Consider the following 20911-nt stretch of genomic DNA (forward strand, 5'->3'; position numbering starts at 1 on the left):
GTCCTACGATGGCCACACGGTGTGGTGTTCCCTTCTACTATGTGGGCCTCTGGCCAACATGGGTTACATGAGTGTGCGCTTGTTGCTTGTGACCCTTGACACATATGCTACATGGCACTATTTGGGTAGCTAATGGTTCGGGTCATGCCCAAAAAATCCTTGTTGAAAAGATTGTGGTATTGGTATTGATGGTATTTCAATAGCACATGCTCTTTTGTTTCTACCTCTTGCATGTCAGGGAGGATCTGGAGTCTCAAATCACGACAATTTTGTGTGGTCTCAATCTTTCACCTGCACACATGAGAGAAAGAAAGTAAGAAAGAAAGGTTATTAAAGTCTTCGAAAGACCAAAGGATCTATGAGACTGAAAAAACAAGATACAAGATAAATACAAACACAAACACAAACGCCAAACACTAGTATAAAGTATATGAGCCCATGGAGAGGATGGTAACGATGGTGGTATCACTATGGCGATCCTTTGTATGTTGTCTGACCAACTGAGTCTACGGGGTAACTGAGAATAGAGAAGAGGGTCTCGACAAAGAGACACTTTGATGATGGTGGGTGCTAGGACAGCATGCACCCATGATAGAGCGCTGACGTTATTTACTCTACGTGGTCTGCTATGGTCTCATAGCCGTGGCTCTTTGTCAGACAAGTGCCACTGTCACCCCCATCGATCGTGTCCATACTCTGGCGAACATGGAGGTAAGATCCCCAAGCCTAATTTGTGCATCGACATATTGATGGATCTATTATATCTCTTGCTCCAAGCCTTGACTATGCCATCTCCGGAGCTAGATGAGCGCACCCTGATCTCATCTCTGTGCCTTGAGAACGTAGTCTCTATGTCGTATGGCCTCATGAATAAAGATTGCTAAACGTCTTGGATTTGGGTGAACCAAGAGGCTGGAGAGGTATCCTAATCCATCTTTGTGAAAAGACAATGGTGACGACCTCGAATCTCATAGTTCACATGACATTGGAAAGCAAAATGCTTCTTTGACTCAATCTTGTAGATCACATAGGTGCATATGCAGCCCTCTCTAGGTATTCCATCAGCCCTTCCAATTTGAATGCGTAGTCGGTGTGAGGAAACACGGATATGCTAGATCGAAATCCTTAAAGAGTGGGGGAGGTGGATCCATGTGTCACTTGGCGGGTTGACGAAGCCCTCGTATGATATTTAAGCAATGATCTCTATAGGATTTGAGCTTCAGTGGAGGCTCGCTAGGGGATAACTAAGTCTTGTATGTGTGAAGCTGAATGAGATCCTCTCAAATAATGTGGTTAGCCTCGTGATAAGTGAGTGGAATAGCTAAGGTCTCAAGGTGATACTGAAAGGAGGGTATTTTGTCCATGGGGAGTCCTAGGCTCTCAAACCATGTGCATGTATGGGCATATCAACACCTCTAATCGACCTTAGCTACTAATGTCGTGGATGCAGATAGGGCAAGCCATGGTAACATGAGGTCGAAGGACCAAAGTCCTTAGAGTCGGTGAAGTTATCTGATCACCTGGACTCTTATGTCAAGTTGTAGCCGGATGACCTCAAGCTTGTGGAACTAATGGCTTATTGTGGATCATCCATGACAATAAGAGAACCTGGAGCCTCTCTACTCAAGCCGAGTCTATCTCTGATAGATCAAGCTCCCAGCATGGACTGCCATAATGTTTTCTGCAGTCTTTCTTGAATCTCACTGTGGGCTGCCAGCTCACCTTTCTTCCGTCTGAGTTCAGCTCGCCACGTCTCTCTTGCTTTTGAAGGGAAGAAGAAAATGGAGCAGACAGATACTACAGTCAGCAGGGGTCCACGAGGTAGTTCAAGAGCGCATTTCCTCTACAACACACTAGTTGATGTCCATCTTGACTGAGTCAGTCAACACACATACTCGAATAATAAGAAAGTAGAAGATATAGTTCATGGAAAGATGGTTGAGGCTACTCCCAAGGAAATGGACGTGAATATATGTTGGGGTAAAGGCACATTGCCACCCCTTTATTAAAGATAAGACATCTATGGCAGTCATAGGATAAAACCTAATCCTAATAAAACTAATGAGTTTGTGGTGTGGCTCATCACTTCACACCCGCACACTTGAGTCTTCTCTCTCTCTCACACTCTCTCCCTCTTGCTCTTCTTTCCCCTTCTGTTCCCCTTCAACTGGTATCAGAGCCACTTCTCCCTCTACCCTTGCCTACCCACCCCCCTCGACCTCTACCTAGCCTCTTCATGGGCCAACGGGCCAGCAGGTGACAGCGCCGTACGGACGTACGTCGTCTGTACATCCGTACGGACGGGCGTCGCAGGTCTGCAGGCAGCACCGGCGGCAAGCGGAGCACAGCGGCGCGGGCGCGGGCGTAGAGCAGGGCGCGAGCAGCGCAGCTGCTCACGCAGCTAGCGCTACAGCAGCAGCTGCTAGCTGCTAGCCTGCGTAGGGGCAGCCAGTGCACAGCACCAGGCTGCGCAGAGAATCAGAGCGCGCAGCGCGCGCTCAGGTACGGACATCCGTACCTGCCGTACGGACGTCGTACAGGAGCCGTACATCCGTACGGATTTACACGGCGCAGGTACAGGGAGCTGCATCAGGGAGAACATTCAGAAATTTTTTTTTTCTGGCATTCCGTACCCTGCACACGTGCGCAGGTACAGGAAGTACAGCAGGCAGAATTTTTTTTTGGGAAGAAAAAGAAGGAGAAAGAGCTCTCTGCTCTTCACTCAGGATCATCCTTCAGTTCTCAAAACTGTGTTTTCTTGAAAGTACAGCAAGTACCTTCATTTACCTCGTGCTTGAGGTGAAGAGAACCACAGTGTGTGGTTGATTGCACAGTTATCTGTTTTCGTGAAGGAAATGCCTTGATTTTGCAGAGGACTTTTATGCTTTTACTGGGCTTGAATCTCAGTTTCCGGGTGAGCAGATCATAGGGCTTTTGCCTGGCAGTTGATGCTTTGTATGCCTTGAGGTAGTGTGGTGCCAGAGAGCACACATTTGCCTCGATTTCCGCAATGTCGAGGTGACATTTTTCTTGCAGGTCACATTTCTTGTGCAACACTCAGAGAACCTCAGTTGAGCCACGCTTGGCCAGGGCGCATCGAGTTTACTCGGTCCCTAACTGTCCATCGTTGACAGTGCTCAAAAGGTTCCTCATTGAGTGTTTGTACGTTGGGATCTGTGTATGTCATTTCTACACAGGGCAGTATATGCATTACACTGTTGGTTGATTCTGTCAGAGAGATTTTCACATTGCATGCTACCTCAGTGTTGAGGTGTTCTTCACTTGGTTCAGGTGTCAGATCAAGGGGCTTTTGCCCAGATTTTGTTTGATAGCACTTGGGTTACCGACAGAGATCTTCAGATGCATTTTATCCCCTTGGCAGAAGGGTGATTGCTTGGGATTTATCCCATTTTCTGTTGCAGGTTTTGTGACAGGCTGAAGTGTCATTTTTTTTTGGGTGTTTGCCAAGTGGTTTATGCATATTAACTCAGTGCAATACCTCATCTGAGGTGGGAGAAGTGATCAGTACAGTCAGTACAGCAGTGTTTACAGCAGTGTCTTGTGTCTTGTCAGCCAATGATGCACTGTTAAAGCACTTGTGGAGCAGCTGCAACATTCTGAAATTACTGTTTATGCCTATTTGAGCTCGGTACAGTGTTTCAGAAGGTACAGTATTTGCAGGGACATTTATTGTTTTGCTGCAGATTTTCCTGACAGTAAAAAACAGCACTATTGTGAGTGCTCCTGGCTCTTGATAGAGCAGGTTTTTTTTTTCTGAGAAATCAGAATTTTTATTCAGTCTTTTTTTTTACTTCCAGGGAGTCAGATACTTTCCTTATCTGATATGGCTTGAGGGGGAAGTGAATCTTCAATTCTGAACATAAAGAAACTGGAAGGAGCACACAATCATGCATTATGGGCAGAATAGTGCTTGAATGTACTTCTGTTAAAGAAGATTTCTAAGCCCATAAGGGTGAAGGGTGTCAAGCCATCTGACATGGCAGCTGATGACTGGGAAGAGCTTGATTTGTCCGCAAGGGCAGCTATCATGCTCACTATTTCTGACACTCTTGTGTTCAATGTTCAGGCTGAAAAGACCTCTTATGGTCTATGGCAAAGGCTAGAAGAATTGTATGCCCAAAAGAGCTCAGCCAGTAAGGTTTATTGGTCGAAGAAGCTGGTTGATCTTCGCATGAAGGAAGGTACAGCTATGACCTCACACTTGAGTGAGTTCAATGCCATCTTTACACAGCTGATTGCACAGGGATTGAATCTTGATGAGGAGTTCAAGGCTACTTTCTTGCTGTGTACCCTCCCTGAGAGTTGGGACACTTTCAAGACCACCCTGTCAAATTCTAATGTCACTCTTATTTATGCTGATGTAGAGAGCTCTCTCCTTATGGAGGAGATGAGCAGGAAGAATAATGCGAGCAGCAAGTCTTCAAATGCTTTGCAGGTACAGGATAGAGGCAGGACTCAGCAGAAGGGGAGATCTGCTAGTAAGTCCAAATCCCGCAGTCAGTCCCGTGGCAAAAAGGATATTGAATGCTTTTATTGTGGCAAGAAGGGACATGTGAAGTCTAAGTGCTTCAAGTTCATACGGGATCAGAAAGCCAAGAAGGCTGAAACAAAGGATGCAGGCAATGGAAGCAAAGGCAAAGGCAAGGCCAAGGCAGATGACTTGGATGCAGTGAATGTTGTAGCAGAGGACAGTGACAGTGACATACATGATGTTTTATGCTCTTTTGCTGTAATAGCACATGCTTTGGTTATTGATGGCCATGACATGCACACCTGGCTCTTGGACTCAGGTGCTTCTTTTCATGTTACTCCTCATAGGGAGTGGTTTACTTCCTACACAGGTACTTATGGAGTTGTTCATCTTGGGAACAACTATGCATGTCAGATTGCAAGGATTGGCAGTATACAGATAGTATTTCCTGATGGACGCATATTTATGCTTGATGGTGTCCGCCATGTGCCGCAAATCAAGAAAAATCTGATTAGCACTGGCTTATTGGATGACAGTGGTTACCACACCACATTTGGGGATTCCAAATGGGTGATTACTGATGGCCAGGCTGTAGTGGCTGAGGGTTTTAAGAGTGATACCTTGTACCCTCTTTATGTTTCCAGTGTAGGTAATCATGTTGTTGCCATAACCGAGCTGCCAAAGGTTTCATTGTGGCATAGCCGGTTGGGACACATGTCTGTTAAAGGAATGCAAGAACTGTCACGTTTGGGTTATCTGCCGTCTCTTTCTTTTTCAGATTTGCCTACTTGTGATCATTGTATATTTGGCAAGCATTCTGTGACTCCTCATAAGAGGAGAACTCCCCAGAATAGAGCACCACTTGATCTAGTGCACACTGATTTGTGTGAGATGCCACAATTATCACTAGGGGGTGCAAAATATTTTATTACTTTCATTGATGATGTCACACGCAAAGTGTGGGTCTATTTCTTGAAGCATAAGGGCGATGCCTTAGATGCTTTCAAGAAGTTTGTCGCTCAGGTTGAGAATCGGACAGGTCGCAGGCTGAAATGCCTCAGATCCGATAATGGGGGTGAGTATGTGTCACATGCTTTTGTGCAATTTTGCCAAGCTAAGGGCATCAAACATGAACTCACAGCCCCTCATAATGCATCTCAAAATGGTGCAAGTGAGCGTATGAATCGAACTATTCAGGAGAAGGTTCGATGTATGTTGTCTTATGCTGCATTACCCCATGGCTTTTGGGCAGAAGCCGTGCAAACAGCAGTTCACATTATTAACAGGTCGCCAAACAAGGCTTTGGAGTTGAAAGTGCCAGAGGAGGTGTGGTCTGGCAAGCCACCTTCATATAAGCACTTACGTGTATTTGGCTGCGAGTGCTTTGCTGATGTACGCAAAGAACTGCGCACCAAACTGGATCCAAAGTCTATCAGATGCATCTTTATGGGTTATGGTGACGAAGGTGAAATGGGGTACAGGTTATTGGATCCCGTTAAACGGAAGATTATACGCAGCAATGATGTCATCTTTAAAGAGGATAGTGTACACAAGGAACCCGTGCAACCTGTGGAATACAGGAGGGTTATTTATGATGATGTTGGACAGCAAAGAATGCCCATTTATATGCAGCAGCAGGCTGCTGCAGATAACCCTGTTCAAGAGGGTATACAGGCTGAAAATCAGCCAGATAATTTTGCCAATGATGCACCACTGGATATGCCAGCAGATGGGGCTGTAGAACAGCCAGATATGGTGGTACAGCCACCCGTCATGCATGAAGAACAGGCTGGACAGCAGCCTAATCCGGAACATTTTGTTAGGAGGAGCACCTGTGTACAACGGCCTCCTGCCAGGTTTGTTCCAGGAGCCAATAATGTGGCTGATTTTATCATGCTGACAGATTGTGGTGAGCCTTCCAGCTTCAAGGAAGCTATGGGAAGAACAGAGAAAAAGAAGTGGGAGAAAGCCATGCAGTCAGAAATGGACTCCTTACTTCAAAATGATACATGGGACTTGGTGCAGCTACCTGCAGGCAGAAAGGTTTTGCCATGCAAGTGGGTTTACAAAGTCAAAGTGGATTCAAATGCTTTACCGAGGTATAAGGCCAGATTGGCTGCTAAGGGATTTAAGCAGGAGAAGGGCATTGACTTTGATGAGATCTTTTCCCCTGTAGTCAAGATGACTACTTTGAGAGCAGTGTTAGCTCTTGTTGCTCATGACGACATGGATTTATGTCAGATGGATGTGAAGACAGCTTTTCTTCACGGAGATCTCCATGATGAGATCTATATGAGTCAGCCAGAGGGTTATGCTGTTAAAGGGAAAGAGCAGCTTGTGTGTAAGCTCAAGAGGAGCTTGTATGGACTCAAGCAGGCGCCAAGAGAATGGTACAAGAAGTTTGATGCCTTCATGCAGTCCCAAGGGTATCATAGGTGTGAGACCGATCATTGCTTGTACACCAAACGGGCAAAGGATGGCAGTTTGATGCTACTCATTCTATATGTGGATGACATGCTTATTGCCAGTAAATCTCAGCATGAGATTAGTGCTTTGAAGAAACAACTGCATAAGTCTTTTGACATGAAAGACTTGGGTGATGCAAATCATATTCTTGGCATGCGGATTACTCGTGATAGGTCCAAGGGACTTTTGTTTCTGTCACAGAAAGCGTACATTGACAAAGTACTGCAGCGCTTTAAAATGGAGGGGGGGAAGTCTATTAGTACCCCGTTGCCTCCACATTTAAAACTCAGCAGTAAGGACAGCCCCAGATCAGATGATGATAAGGCTGAAATGGCCAAGGTTCCGTATGCATCTGCAGTTGGTTCTTTGATGTATGCCATGGTTGCCACTCGTCCGGATATTGCTTTTGCGGTGGGAGTCATCAGCAGGTATATGGCAAATCCAGGCAAGCGGCACTGGGAAGCAGTGAAAGGTGTCTTGAGGTATCTCAAGGGTACCAAAGACTTGTGCATATGCTATGGTAGGCAGGATGCATTGGTGCATGGTTTTACAGATTCAGACTATGCAGGGAATGCAGATAACCGGAAGTCTACTACCGGTTATATTTTCACATTTGCAGGAGGTGCTATATCATGGGTGTCTCGGTTGCAGAAATGCATTGCACTGTCAACTACTGAAGCTGAATATGTTGCAGCCACTGAGGCTTGCAAGGAAGCAATATGGCTTACTCGGCTGGTGGGAGACTTGGGCATTACAGGAGATATGCCAGTTTTGCATTGTGATAGTCAGAGTGCTATCATGTTGGCAAAGAATCCGGTCTTTCATAAGAAGACCAAGCACATAGATGTGAAATATCATTTCATCATGGAGGTACTGGAAGACAAGCGACTTGAGCTTGTGAAGGTGCATACTGATGATAATCCTGCAGATTTGCTCACTAAGAGCTTGCCTACTGAGCGGTTTGCACATTGCCGCCACATCATGGGATTAGGATGAGACCATTCTTATTTTATGGTCTTGTATACAGTAACTGTATATTGCTGTAATTTTTATTCTTTTCTCCCCTTTAGGCACATTGGCCTTTAGGTGGGAGGTTGTTGGGGTAAAGGCACATTGCCACCCCTTTATTAAAGATAAGACATCTATGACTGCAGTCATAGGATAAAACCTAATCCTAATAAAACTAATGAGTTTGTGGTGTGGCTCATCACTTCACACCCGCACACTTGAGTCTTCTCTCTCTCTCACACTCTCTCCCTCTTGCTCTTCTTTCCCCTTCTGTCCCCCTTCAATATATACATGGAACTTCAAGAAGAAGCGGAAGGCACTAAATGTCAGGATGGAAAGCCTCGCAGTAGACGATTGATAGTGATGGAAGCTTCTATACTAGCATTAGGAACCTAAGGGAAGCCATACCAGAGATAACATGGGATTCCAATTCAAGCATTAATAGAAGGTTCCTTTCTTTGAAAAAAAAAACATGGGATTCCGATTAGATAGAAGTGTTGATCAAGGTGTTAAGCATGCCATTTTTACACTTGAATCATGGAGAATATAAAATTGAGTTTCTCAAATAGGCCAGTAAATTGGAAGACACAAAGGTTGGATGTTGGATGAGCTTACCCAAGCCCAACTGAATCAGAAACTAAAGGAGCTGGAGAAAGTCAATGAAGCCAAGAAAGAAAGAAAATGGGTTGATTACTGAATAACGATTGTTAGAGACCTCAAAGTTAAACGTGTTTTATCTACAGACACTCCGTCTAAAACTGATGTATGCGAAGTGGATTTCTAGCATGTCTTGTGTTTGTTATTTTGCCATGCCATGTGAGCAGTAGATGATATGATTTGCTACATCTTTGGACATATTCTAGTCTTACAAAGGTATATATATGCACTAGGCACTTCTGGTTCCCGGTTGTACTGGTGGTGATCTCGTGACGTATTTCGTTCTTGGTCTCATAAGCATTTTTGGTCATGATCTTGTGATGTATTTCGTTCATGGTGTCATGAGTTTTTTCGGCTTCTACAGACATTAATACATCTTTCTTTCTTTCTTTCTCTTGAAGATCACACCCGTGCTCGTGATTATCTTGTGGGATTCATGATCTTGTGATGTATTTCGTTCATGGTCTCATGAGTTCTTTCGGCTTCTACAGATGTTAATACATCTTTCTTTCTTTCTTTCTCTTGAAGATAACACCCGTGCTCATGATTATCTTGTGGAATTCAAGGTGTTACAGTCTATAAGGTCACTGTACCCAATAAAGATGCATTTTTTAAGCACTGCTTAGTAATTTTTGTCCTATCTATTTTGGAACATGAGCATAACAGATACAACCAAAGACTCTGAAACACATTACACGTGGCCTCTTCTTTGTCCGAGATGCTTGGGGTGTCATGTTTTTGATTGATGTAGTATCAAGTACATAAGCAGCTGTAAACACAGCTTCTGTCCAAAATATGTTCGGCTGCTGGCATTCTCATGTCTGAGTATAGACTTGGCTGCCTCAACAAGGTGCTTGCTCTTACTCTTTGCCACTTCACTCGTTTGAGGAGTGTAGGTAGTAGTGAGCGTTGCTTTATGTCTTTTTTGCTGCAACATAGTTTGAAATCATAACTTCTAAAATCACCCCCTCTATCACTTTTTAAAATTCTGATTTTCTTGCCACTTTATTTCTTTGCAAGAGCCATTCTTCTATGCCAAAGACCTTTAGTAAGCAGTCCAGATATGGAACATGTAGTTCTCTCTTCATCAATTTGCCATCAAATGTGTAAAGGCCTCCATCTCTGCTACCTTAGCCAACGACTAAATGAATCCTTTATGAAACATTTATGCTTTGCTTAAAGGAGATCATACATGACTGAATAGATAGCAAGTTCTTTTGAAGACTGGTACATATTTGACATTCTTCAAATACTTCACACATTTTTCATGTGAGGAAGTGTGCCATTTCCCTTGCCATGCAGCTTATAAGCATTTGCAAGTTCTACCACACCACTTGTGGGCTGATCTAGTGATTCACAACCAACCCTCCATCCCCATTCCTGGGCTCTCATGTGCTTGCTATCACTTGAGTCTATCATCCATAAATCTGAAGTTGTGGAGTCTGATAGTAAGCAATACTCATCTGCTACCATGACATCCTCAAAGTCTAGACCTAGGCTTCGTCTGAAAAGCAAGTTGATTTATCATCAAAAGCTTTGAGGATTTCATGAGCATGATATCATAGACCTGCAAAACTTCTAGCCGCTCATAAAGTGGACTGTTCATTACATTCTAAAGCATGAGATGGCTGCCCCAGACGTTTAGGAGTTAAGTTTTGAGAAGGTAGGTGAAGAAAATGTCATTCAATTTATAGCTGTGATGAGAATGCTAACAGTGCCACATTGGGATAGTTTTCAGATTTTCGCAGTTGTGTGGAAGAACTTTTGGCGTAAGCTTTGGAAATCCCTCAGGAATAGAAAGATCACTCTTTTCTTTTGGCTTTCTATTCATGGAGGGATTCTAGTGAACCTGTGAAGATCCAGGTTCGGGGCTGACCCTACTTGTCCTTGTTGTCACATTCAGTACAGCATTGCCTTTGGGAGTGTAGATAGGCGAGCACAATCTGGAAAGGTGTTGCTAGGATTTTCAGCATCTTTCATACAACACCTTTCTATATGACCTAGGGTGTAGTGGCTTGGTTATCTCTTACTGGCCCTCAGGTGTTTTTCGAGGGACATGATCCAGATCCAGCTCTCATTGTACGGCGACACTCAGTGGAGTCTTGTTCCCTCTAGGATGTTCCCTTCGCTCCTTTCAGAGCTGTTCATGCCTTAGTAGACACGTCTTGGGAGATTTTGGCTAGCATTGCAGCTTGGCATATTTGGAGAGCCAGGTGTACAGAGGTGATGAAGGGTATCCAGGTTCACCTTTCCTAGACTATAGCCAGTATTTGGATCGACACAGTACACACTCTGATGGCCATTTGGGCAAGCATACAGGGATTCTCCAGAGCAGCCACTGCCAGGAGAGTTACTTTTTTTAGAGTTTGGAGAGGATCTCCTTTCTTCTCTGAGTCTCCCTTAGGGTTGAGATGGCATTTTCAGCCTCCGCCTTGGTTCTTTATTAGCTCATCTTGAGCTGTTTTTTCCTCATGCATTGCATGATGTACTCCCGCATTTAGGCTTGCTCTCGCGGTTTTCATTCATACTTAATGAAGTAATTTTCTTGAAAAAAAAAAAGAATGCTAATAGTGCAGTAGTAGCTATCATAGGGGCTAGACATCATCATGTTTGTTTTACCCTATGCATCCTCGTACTTTTAACAAGACATTGAAAAACTTGGGCAAGCTCCCTCAGCTTTTACCACCCGTTGATAAGAGGAGTAAGCTGTCACCTTCGTTTATGATACATATTGTAAGCATCCTCAAACCTCTTAGTAACTACTTACAGCATCGATTTAGTTGGAAGTAGTATAAGTACCTTGTCTTTTAAGTTTTTACGTGTGTATAGTTTGTTTTCACTTTTCATGTACGTTCCTTCCCTTGAGAGCCTCTATAGAACGCATGGCCAAACGAGAGGACGAGAGTGTTTTTGTACATGTGTATAGTTTGTTTTCACTTTTTATGTACGTTACTTCCCTTGAGAGCCTCTAGAACATTAGAACGCATGGCCAAAAGAGAGGATGAGAGTGTTTTTGGAAAAGATTGATCGCAATTTAAAAGTATAAGATAGTAGTTATTTATTTGAGAACACAAAAAGTATGATTCATGGACAAAGAGAGTGAGAAAGAGAAATGAGGGCCTGTAATGAAAAGGTCCAGAAATTTTGGTGGAGGAGGATTCCCATCGAGGTGAAGGAAGATTCCCCTCAAGTTGTGTAAAAGGACATGTAGCTTATGTACGCCTCGTGGATGATTGGGAATCATCATTGTGGAGCTTTTGATCTTGGGGAATGTTTTTTTTTTTTTTCTGGAATTGCTGTATATTGATCCAGTTGAATATTTGAAGGGCAGGAGTACAAGCCTTCATGATGGTGGAGTCGGCCCTTTGTATAAAGAGAATGGTAGAAAGCGAGTATGTTGGCCTGTGCGTATGTTTAGTACACTACATCTCTTATGTTTGATGCTGACGATCTGAGTAGGGATGACATAGCATGTAGTCCAGGCTGTGATTCTCATTTGGGATTTGTGTTAAGTTCTTGTGAAGTATAGATTACAGCTGCTTTACTTTTCAAACTAGGCTTCCTATGAAGACATGTGGCTTTTATACTTTCATAGCATAGAGAATTTTGATAATCACAAAACGTGTTCCACTATCCCTTGTTTACCTTGTCACGAGATAAGCAAAGGCAGCAGAAATGTTGGAAGGAAAAATTTCCATGTTGTGAATTGTCAAGCAGTGTAGTCTTTTTCTATTGAGCAAGACTAGTTGTTGGCATGCTTCATATGGTTAGAACTACCTCAAATGACTTGAAACCAGCTTAAGAATCATTTTTAATTCTCTTCTGTGACATCTTCTTTGGCCACGTGATCCAGGATCTGTTGGAAGATGCTACACCAATGATGGCAACGCAGTTTGGAAGGCTAGTATTGGAAGGCATCACAAATATTTTAGGGTTGTATGTTAAGATGCTCCTCAAGGCTTTACCTGATGTAAGTGAAAGCGAAGGTAGGGAACATCTGGGTAATGACACAAAAATTGTCATTGCAAGAACTGAAGCACAACAACTTGCAATTCTAGGTAATGCTGCAGCTTTGGCAGATGAGCTTCTCCCTTATTTAGCTTTGAAGTGGCAGCAAAGTGCATGTAAAGAAAAGCAACATGGACAAGGACACGAACAATCTGCCGTATCAGGAACTAGATTGATGGATTGGCGACGCCGCTTGCAGCGTGCTGTAGATGAAATTCGGGATCGTTTTTGCGAGCAACATATACTTGAACTTTTGTTTGACAGAAACGACAAGCCACTGCTGACTGCAGAATTGTATTTAAGCTTAGATGATAATGGGAAGCATCAAAATTCGCATGAAGACCCGATGCCATCTCCACCTTTTCAGGTCTTTATTATAAAAACACATGATTTTGGATTTGTAAAACATAATATGTGTACACATACAGTAAACAAGACTGTTCATAAGCATTTGTAGGATATGCATGACATTTGAAGGATTTAAAGATTGCTTCCTGTAATGGGAGCTCTTTGTATCAGCAACTCCTTTGGCACACTAGGACATAACAGAAGAAAGCACAGCCTGCCATATTCTCTCTGTCTTTGAGCTTATTCTCTGTTATGGTTTGTTTCCTTTCTTTCTGCAGGTCCTATTTATGAAATTAAATGAATTAGAACAACTAGCTGCTGACATTCTAGCTGGAAGAGAAAGGGTTGTTATCTTACTTCTGATGAGACTAGCAGAGGCATTTGTGATGTGGATTTCTAAGGATGATTATTTCTGGGGAAGTATGGAGGATGAACCTAAAGCCTTGGGTCCCATCGGGCTACAGCAAGTACGTTCTGGCAAGTTTCTGTAAGTAGACAAATAGAAGCATATATAATCTTAAAGATACACAATACTGACAACATCCGCAAGCATGTAACATACTTCTTTTTTCTTCAAAGAGAGCATGTAACATACTTGGGAAAATTGTTGATACAAACACACATTATGTGACGTGCTTCATAACAATATCAGCAAGGATTACTCAGGAAATTGGTTTTTCAAAAGGCGTGAAGATATTATAATATGTGACATGCAGTTTACATTTACCCTGTGATTACCATAAAGTTAACCTTCTGGTCAACTGTGTTAAGAGAACAAAACTTTCACATCCACAAACACTTGTTTTCTTTATTTACCATAATTTGTTATGGCAACCTCATCTTTTCACCAGAGTCATTGATTGTGCATATTCGATCAGTTTGTGTTGGATATGCAGTTTGTCATCCAGATGGCATCAGCTGGTAGATATACCTCAAGAAAGATGCGGCAAACGGTATCTGCTATTATTTCACGTGCAGAGAATGCATTTTTAGCAACTGGAATAGATCCAAAGAGGTTCCTTCTCGCCCCAGATGTGTTTTGCACAAAATGTTTCTTGCTTTCCAGGTCTTTACGAGATGGATCAATTCCTTATTTGGGTCTTCTTGTAGTTGTGCCTGATTGAATCCTGAGTGCTCTCCAAGTTTTGGATTCCATCATCTTTACAGACCCAAAAGCCTGCCATTGGTTCAGCATTCTGCAGTATGTCATTCTATTGCAAAGTTGTAGCTCAGGTTTGCATTCCTTGTGTGCCTCCAGTGTCCTGCAAGAAGACCAGTGGTTCGAAGATGTTGCGAAGGGGTCAATAGAAAAGATTCTTGCTGAAATGGCAGGTGCTCTCTCAAATGAGCAAGTACTGGGCAGTCCAACGTCTATTTCTGGCCTTCTTTCTGGAGAAGGCATGCGAGCTGTTGATTGAATAATTATGGGACCATACATGATACAGGTAAGGACTGCTGCCATGAATATTCATCAAAATTTAATACATAGTCTGAAGACTGCTTGCAGTCAATGGTTCTTGCTGTATGTTGTTTGCCTTTTGGATGTTTTGTCTGTGTTTAAACCTATGCACATACATGTATAGACTTCAACAATGATGCAATATAACCTAGCAAGGTTATTATGTATAGCTATGACAGCTGAAACTGATCACTAATTTAGTCAAACTTCAACCAATGAAGTGAGTGGTAAGACTTTTACCTACTACTCTGTAATGCTATTGATTGGCATCCGATGTATGTATATCGTTACATGGTTTTATTTATAATTCACAGAAGGATAGGGTCTCCCAAAGACAGTGGTGATGAGTGACAATGGATTGGGTCTCCTAAAGACAGTGGTGATGAGTGACAATGGAAGAAATGAGGTTGAGCACAATTGCAAGAGTGTATAGTTCCATATCTATCCAAGTGAGGGACTTGATGTTGCTGTCCATAAAGCAAGGTATGTAGTTCTTTTGGAAACATGTTGCTTTTCACAACATCTATGCTTTGGTTTCTTTGTTTTCAATGTCATGGTTAGTTGCAAGTTTGTCTTACGCTCAAATCTTCATACGGAGTAAGCAACATAAGGAAATAAAAGCATATCATATTTTCATTATAGCATTAGGTGCAGAAATGCACCTGGGACTGACTTCCAGCCAGCCCTGATATGGGGGTACAGCTGAAATATGTATAAACCCATGCTGGAAGAGGAGGCTTGACGGCCCCAGTTGTACAGGATATTATTGGCTTTGATATCTTATTGAGCGAGTGGACCACATATTTTTGCATCCCATTTACGGGCTGCTTCCAATGGGAAGGGGAGTTTACTTCAAACCAAAACAAAAGAGTTGTGTCGAGAGAAAGCCATTGCGACCACATGATTGGCTTAAGATAAGTCCGTGCAGCTTCCATTCAAGTCGGTAAGTCTTGGAGCTAGTTTGGCTGGTGAAAACTTGCAGCAGCACCTTAGACAACATAAGGCAGATTTATAGAAGATGGATGAATCGTTCACAATCTTTTGCCCAATGTTAAGCATTGAGTACCTTTTTCTCGTTTAGCATGCATCTTGGTGTTGTTGAAATGACTAAGCTCCTTCTCTTTGGTTATAAAAATATTTGACTAGATATTGAAGCTATTTACACTTCAATATATTTTCAAGAAACAGCTTCAGGTGAAACACAGCTTGTTGCTTGAATTGAGAAAATCTATGAGAGAGAGAGAGAGGGAAAGAGAGAGAGAAAGAAAGAAAGAAATTTTATTAGAGTCTTCGGAAGACCGATGGGTCTATGAGACTGAAAGAAAACCTGATACAAATCACAGTAAGGGTGGAGCTACTGAAACAGGCATCATAACCCGTGCTAAATCCTAAGTCTGATCATACATAATCAAATACATATGGATGTAACAATGAAAAGAAAAGGACTGGAGCGGAGCAGAATCCTCCGTATGTCATGTCGCCCTGGCTGGTGCATAGCCGGTGATGGGATGTTGGCGCCCGTCAAGGGGTGCCGTGCGTCTCGGTCTCCTGGACGAGGCTTGACGTAAGACCAGAGCCACCGTGACTCCCATGGGACGTATTCCGGGTCTAAACAATGACGGGAGGTCTCCCAGAGTGATGTGTGTGTCCCCTCGATGTCTCGTGTGTCGTGCTGCGGTCGTCGAGTCGAAGTCTCTGTCACAACTATGGCTAGAGACTGGACGATCAATGTCACTCGATGGGAAGAACTTTGTGATCCTGCTCTGATGTGGCCAAGCCCCGTCGCTTGAGTAAGTACTCTGTGTGTCGGACCCCCTTGTGAATGAAGGCCGCGAGGCATCTCTGATCTGGGTAGGCAAGGAATCTGGAAAGGAGCCTGGAGTTGTCTCTGAAAATCTATATATATATATATGAAAATCTGAGAGACATTTCCATATATGAAAATCTATGTGAGAGAGAGAGAGAGAGAGATTTCCCAGGCTGCTCTCTCTAGGGAATGTATTGTTAGATATCAATGCTCCACTCTCGTGTAATTACGCGGGAACCAGCTAACTCTACTTGTAAGCCCTTTATATGAGGAGAAGGCATTTGAGTAGCTCGGTTATCCGGTAGGTCCTGGTTTGGACACTAGATGGGGGCCATGTGTGGCCTGATGGTTGGACCGCTTCAGATAGAGTTGGCACACTGCCAACTAGGCTACATGCAAGTGTGGGAAGGCATCCCATGACTGACCGCACTGAGGGTAGACGGAGCATTTTCCGAGGCAGCCCAATCTCGGGCTGCAGGGTCGGTTTGGGGCCCCAGATGATCCCGGATGGCTCTGGGCCGAACGCTTCTAACGTGTGGTCGGTGGCCTATTTCGGGACCAACCTCCAGTTGGCCGTTTTGGGCCGACTGGGTCGGTCTCCCAATTGGGTCTAACTGACTACGACTAGTGGCTATATAAGAGCAAGCCTGTGAAGCCCATAATCATCACTGGCTATAGCAACCTTGATTCCTTAGCATCCAATCTCCGTCCTCTACTGTTTTCAGCACGCCATCGAAGCTTCTCACACAGGAGCGCACGGTTGGGAGACAGTGCCATCTATTGTATCAGTTTTACAGTAATCAAAATTTTTATTATCCATACTATCTGCTTTTCTCTCTTGCATACGAGATCCTGTTATGTGTTGAGCACAGACGTTGTATTGTTTTCTTACATGGTATCAGAGCTTGGGCTCTAGCAAGAAGATTTGGTAGTGTGTTTCTGTTTGCGAGCAGATTATGAGAGATGGCCCAGCCCGCAAGACTGCGAATTCCACCATTCGGCGAAAGCGAAAAGTTAGACGGCACTAACTATCCACTCTGGAAGTTCAAGATGAAGACCATCCTAAGCGCATACGAGCTTTGGGATACTGCTACTAGGGTGGACGTGAAGCCGGTTGCGAGATCGAATCCAGCCAATGTAGGACAACACATAGTACCAATTGCGGATCATATTCTTGCGTGGATAAGAAGAAATGCAGATGCGTTGTGTTTCATTATCTGCAGTGTAAGTGATTCTGTCATGGCGTTAATTCAACATGTCACCACAGCGGAGGATGAACCGCCTTTCTTCTTTACCAGGAGTATTGGGGATGCAAAAGGAGAAGTGCTATGAGAGATAAAATTCTTCTCAAGCAATTCTTGCACCTGTGTTGCCACATCTTCCCGTTCTACTCTTAGAGAGACGGTAGGGGTGCCTTATTAATTGGCTTACTGCCAGGTTTGAGGACTATGGCATGATCAACATGTCTCCTTGGGGCCAATTGTGAAGGCATATCAGCAAACATGATACTCGCCTTCAGTTTCCTAAAGGGAACTAACTTGCATACATTTCATTACAGCCATTAGTCATCAATCACAGCCACTTCACTACTTATTGCAGCCACTTAGAAATAGATCCAACAAAGCCAAGCGCATATTGAAACAATATTCAGGAGCTAGATTGCACCTGAGTGCAACATCAGATTGGCCCCAAATTGTTGGCGCCCTTTCGGTATTTCTTTCATTTATTTAAGAGGCAAACAATACAACAGGGTCACTACCTGGCACTTATCCAAAACCAGCCAACTTAATCTTACCTGCAACACAAGCCAATCCCTGGCTTACAAAGGCGTCCAGCCTCAATGCATAATTCCATAGCACAAGGCATCCAAAATCCAGCACATATCCAAGTGCATAGTCCATGGCCAAACTGGAAACCATAAGCAAAACGAATTCTCTGGCAAGTTGACATCCAAATCAGCAAATATTATGTGACAAGCGGCTCTAGGAATCGACATGAACAAACTAGGCACTGTCCAGCATCAATACCTTTGGCACAGAATTTTGCACACAACCCGGAGCTGTTTCCAACAACTAGCCTTAGCCACACAGCTCTACCCAGGATATTACCTGTGCCAATCCTTTGCTGTCCAGCTTCGATTATTATAGCTGACTGGAATACACGAGGAGATCCTCCATGTACAAACTGCCAGTGAATTCCATACACTGAAACCTTGCTGTCCAAGGCTGACACACAGCCCTAGACCTTGCAACCAACTTGCAGGTTTAGAGAAAAACATGAAAGAAAGATTCCATCCCACAAGGGCTCACCCTTGTACTTTGCTTCACTGGCAACTAACTGCACTGGTACCCAATTACTAGGCAAGGCTATGGCATTTCACACTGACTGTGCCAACTAAGTGTGACAAAGCATCAATGCAAGTCCCCAAAAATGCTCAAATAGCCTCAAGGCATAAGAATTGCAATACATTGTCCCTCTAGAACCTTTCCAGGCACACCCTCTGTGGTTAGGTGTCTGTTTACAACCTGTATGGTCTAGAGAGAGCCCCAATGAAAAACAAAAGCAATAACAACTTTTACAAAAAATGGCAAATGCCTGTTGTCCATGGAAGAGGGGCAAGCTCTTTGCTGCACCTTTCCTCTGTCCAGGCCCCCGGGGGTGTAGAAATGACTCCCAGCCAAGGGAAAAGAGAGAGAATGAGGTAGAGAGAGATTCTGGGAGCTGAGAACAGAAAGAAGAGCAAGGCTCATGGGTGCAGAGGCAGAAATAGGAGAAAAAGGCTAGAACATCAGCAACAAGGCCTCGGAAGGTGCACCAATAGCCCGTATAGCTTCTAGGAACAACCTTGGGGTGTGTGCCAGTTGCAAAGATCACTGTACAGCAGCAAAAAACTAGCCTAGGACTGCATGCCAACAGTTATGGAGCAGATGAGCAGCTTTGGGATGCATGCCAGCCATGAAATCAGGTCCAAACATAGCAAAAACAGTCTGTACAGCTAGGAGGAACGTCCATACAAATTTAAATGAAGTCCTTACAGCAATCAATGAGGTCCGTACTGTCATTATGCAGGCTGCATGCGGCCTTGGAAGTCGTGCCACAGAGAGAGAGAGAGAGAGAGAGAGAGGGGGGCGGGTAAACACCTCGAAATGTGTGAAGAGAGCAAAACAAGAGACGTTGGAAAAACCGTACAAAAGAGGGAAATAGCCCAAACGTTGGGTGTAGGGGGAGAGAGGGGTGCATGCAAGACCATGCACCTTGGGGGATGCCACATGGCTCATTAAAGCCCCTAACCCTCGTTACCAATGACACTATTCATTTGCCCCGACATTAAAGCTCTAACCCTCTTTTACCAATGAAACATTGGTTTTCCTTGGGCCCAACATTTACAGCCCTCTTAGCCTTGCCTTGACCTAGCATTTGGTCCTAGTGGGTGCACTTCGAACTAGACTAGGGACTTCTAGGAAGTTGGCACTTCCTCTAGGCCAGTCCCTCGCGGCCAAAATGTCCATGGGTTTAGTTGCACATTAAAATTCATGTCCTCGTGACAAACACATCTGCAAATTTTGAGAGCAATTCTACATATCACAATCCACAACACGGGGAATGCTATCAGCGCATAGATGGCACACTCCCTCTTGAGCTCCCTGGCCAGCTGCCTTGCTGATATGACCTGCAATTTAGGGGTTGCAATACCATGCAATGTTACAGATTTAACCCTGTGGACAAAGTTGAGTGACAAAGCATATAAGTCTGTGCTGATTTTGCCCAGTCGTTTCAACCAATGACAGCCTAGGACAGCATCTATTGGGCCCATATCCAATGCCAAGAGATCACCTGCAAATTCATAATCTTCAGAGAACTTGATCCTTGCATCCTGGAAACTATATGTGCTGATCATATGCTGTCCATTTGCCACCTCTACTCTCAGCCCTTGATCTATTTTAGTAGCATCAGTCCCACCTTCTGTAAGGTTTTGAAATTAATAAAATTGTGAGTGCTACCGCTGTCCACCAACATGTGAACAGTCCTGCCATTAATCATCCCTTTCAATCTGATGGTTTCAGCACTTTTGTCACCCATCAAAATGAAGGGAGATGACAAAGTGTTGGCTGGGCATCCCAATGAATTTCCTCTTTGTCCATAGTAGCATTCAGCCTCATGTGCATGAAAAGGTATAAAAACTTGATGCTCCACAAGAAAAGATGTAGGCCCACGGCCTCGCATGTCAGAGTGGGCTGAATGTGGATTGATTGCACACCATGAATATCATGATCAGTAGCACCACCCGGATCAAAAGGAAAATCAGTTCCCTTCGTGGCTCCAGTGTCAAGAACCTCATCCGCATCACGTGTTCTCGCCATCTCATCATGAGAGGCATCCAAGGAATCTGTGGCTTCAACCAAACCTCATTATCAGAGAGTTCAATGATCATGCTAAGCTTGGCTGAACCAATGTTCCGCATCTTACACACATCTCGATGCTCAGGGGTCCATTTCTCCCCACACTTAAAGCACAAGTTTGCTTTCTTTCTACTGTCCATTATGGCCGTGGTATACTACTGAATTGCTGATTTTTCATTTCCAGCAGTAGGCTTGGCTCCTAGCTTGGCACCTGATGGCTTGTATTTCTCGGCATAGGGCATCTTACTCACTGAAACAGTAGGAAA

The 20911-nt window shown here is 43.8% G+C and overlaps 1 protein-coding gene across 3 annotated transcripts in view; it reads left to right on the forward strand.

The window, feature by feature from the left end:
• The window catches only part of LOC147904326 (exocyst complex component EXO84B-like), a 71340-nt gene that overhangs the window by 42720 nt on the left and 7709 nt on the right, over positions 1 to 20911 (forward strand). The window contains exons 4-8 of one of the 3 annotated variants that reach the window (XM_087385851.1): positions 12477 to 12998; positions 13258 to 13446; positions 13858 to 13994; positions 14238 to 14424; positions 14753 to 14921. In XM_087385851.1, coding sequence (XP_087241977.1) covers positions 12477 to 12998; positions 13258 to 13446; positions 13858 to 13994; positions 14238 to 14397 — 1008 coding nt within the window. In that variant the 3' untranslated portion in view covers positions 14398 to 14424; positions 14753 to 14921. Of the gene's footprint in view, positions 1 to 12476; positions 12999 to 13257; positions 13467 to 13857; positions 13995 to 14045; positions 14130 to 14237; positions 14425 to 14752; positions 14922 to 20911 lie in introns of those variants that run through there. The other 2 variants (XM_087385859.1, XM_087385868.1) reach the window with 2 other exon arrangements.

This window comes from Dipteris shenzhenensis, chromosome 2 (genome assembly GCF_047967505.1).
Source record: "Dipteris shenzhenensis isolate YYH24624 ecotype China chromosome 2, Dip_SZ_1.0, whole genome shotgun sequence".
Lineage (NCBI taxonomy): Eukaryota > Viridiplantae > Streptophyta > Polypodiopsida > Gleicheniales > Dipteridaceae > Dipteris > Dipteris shenzhenensis.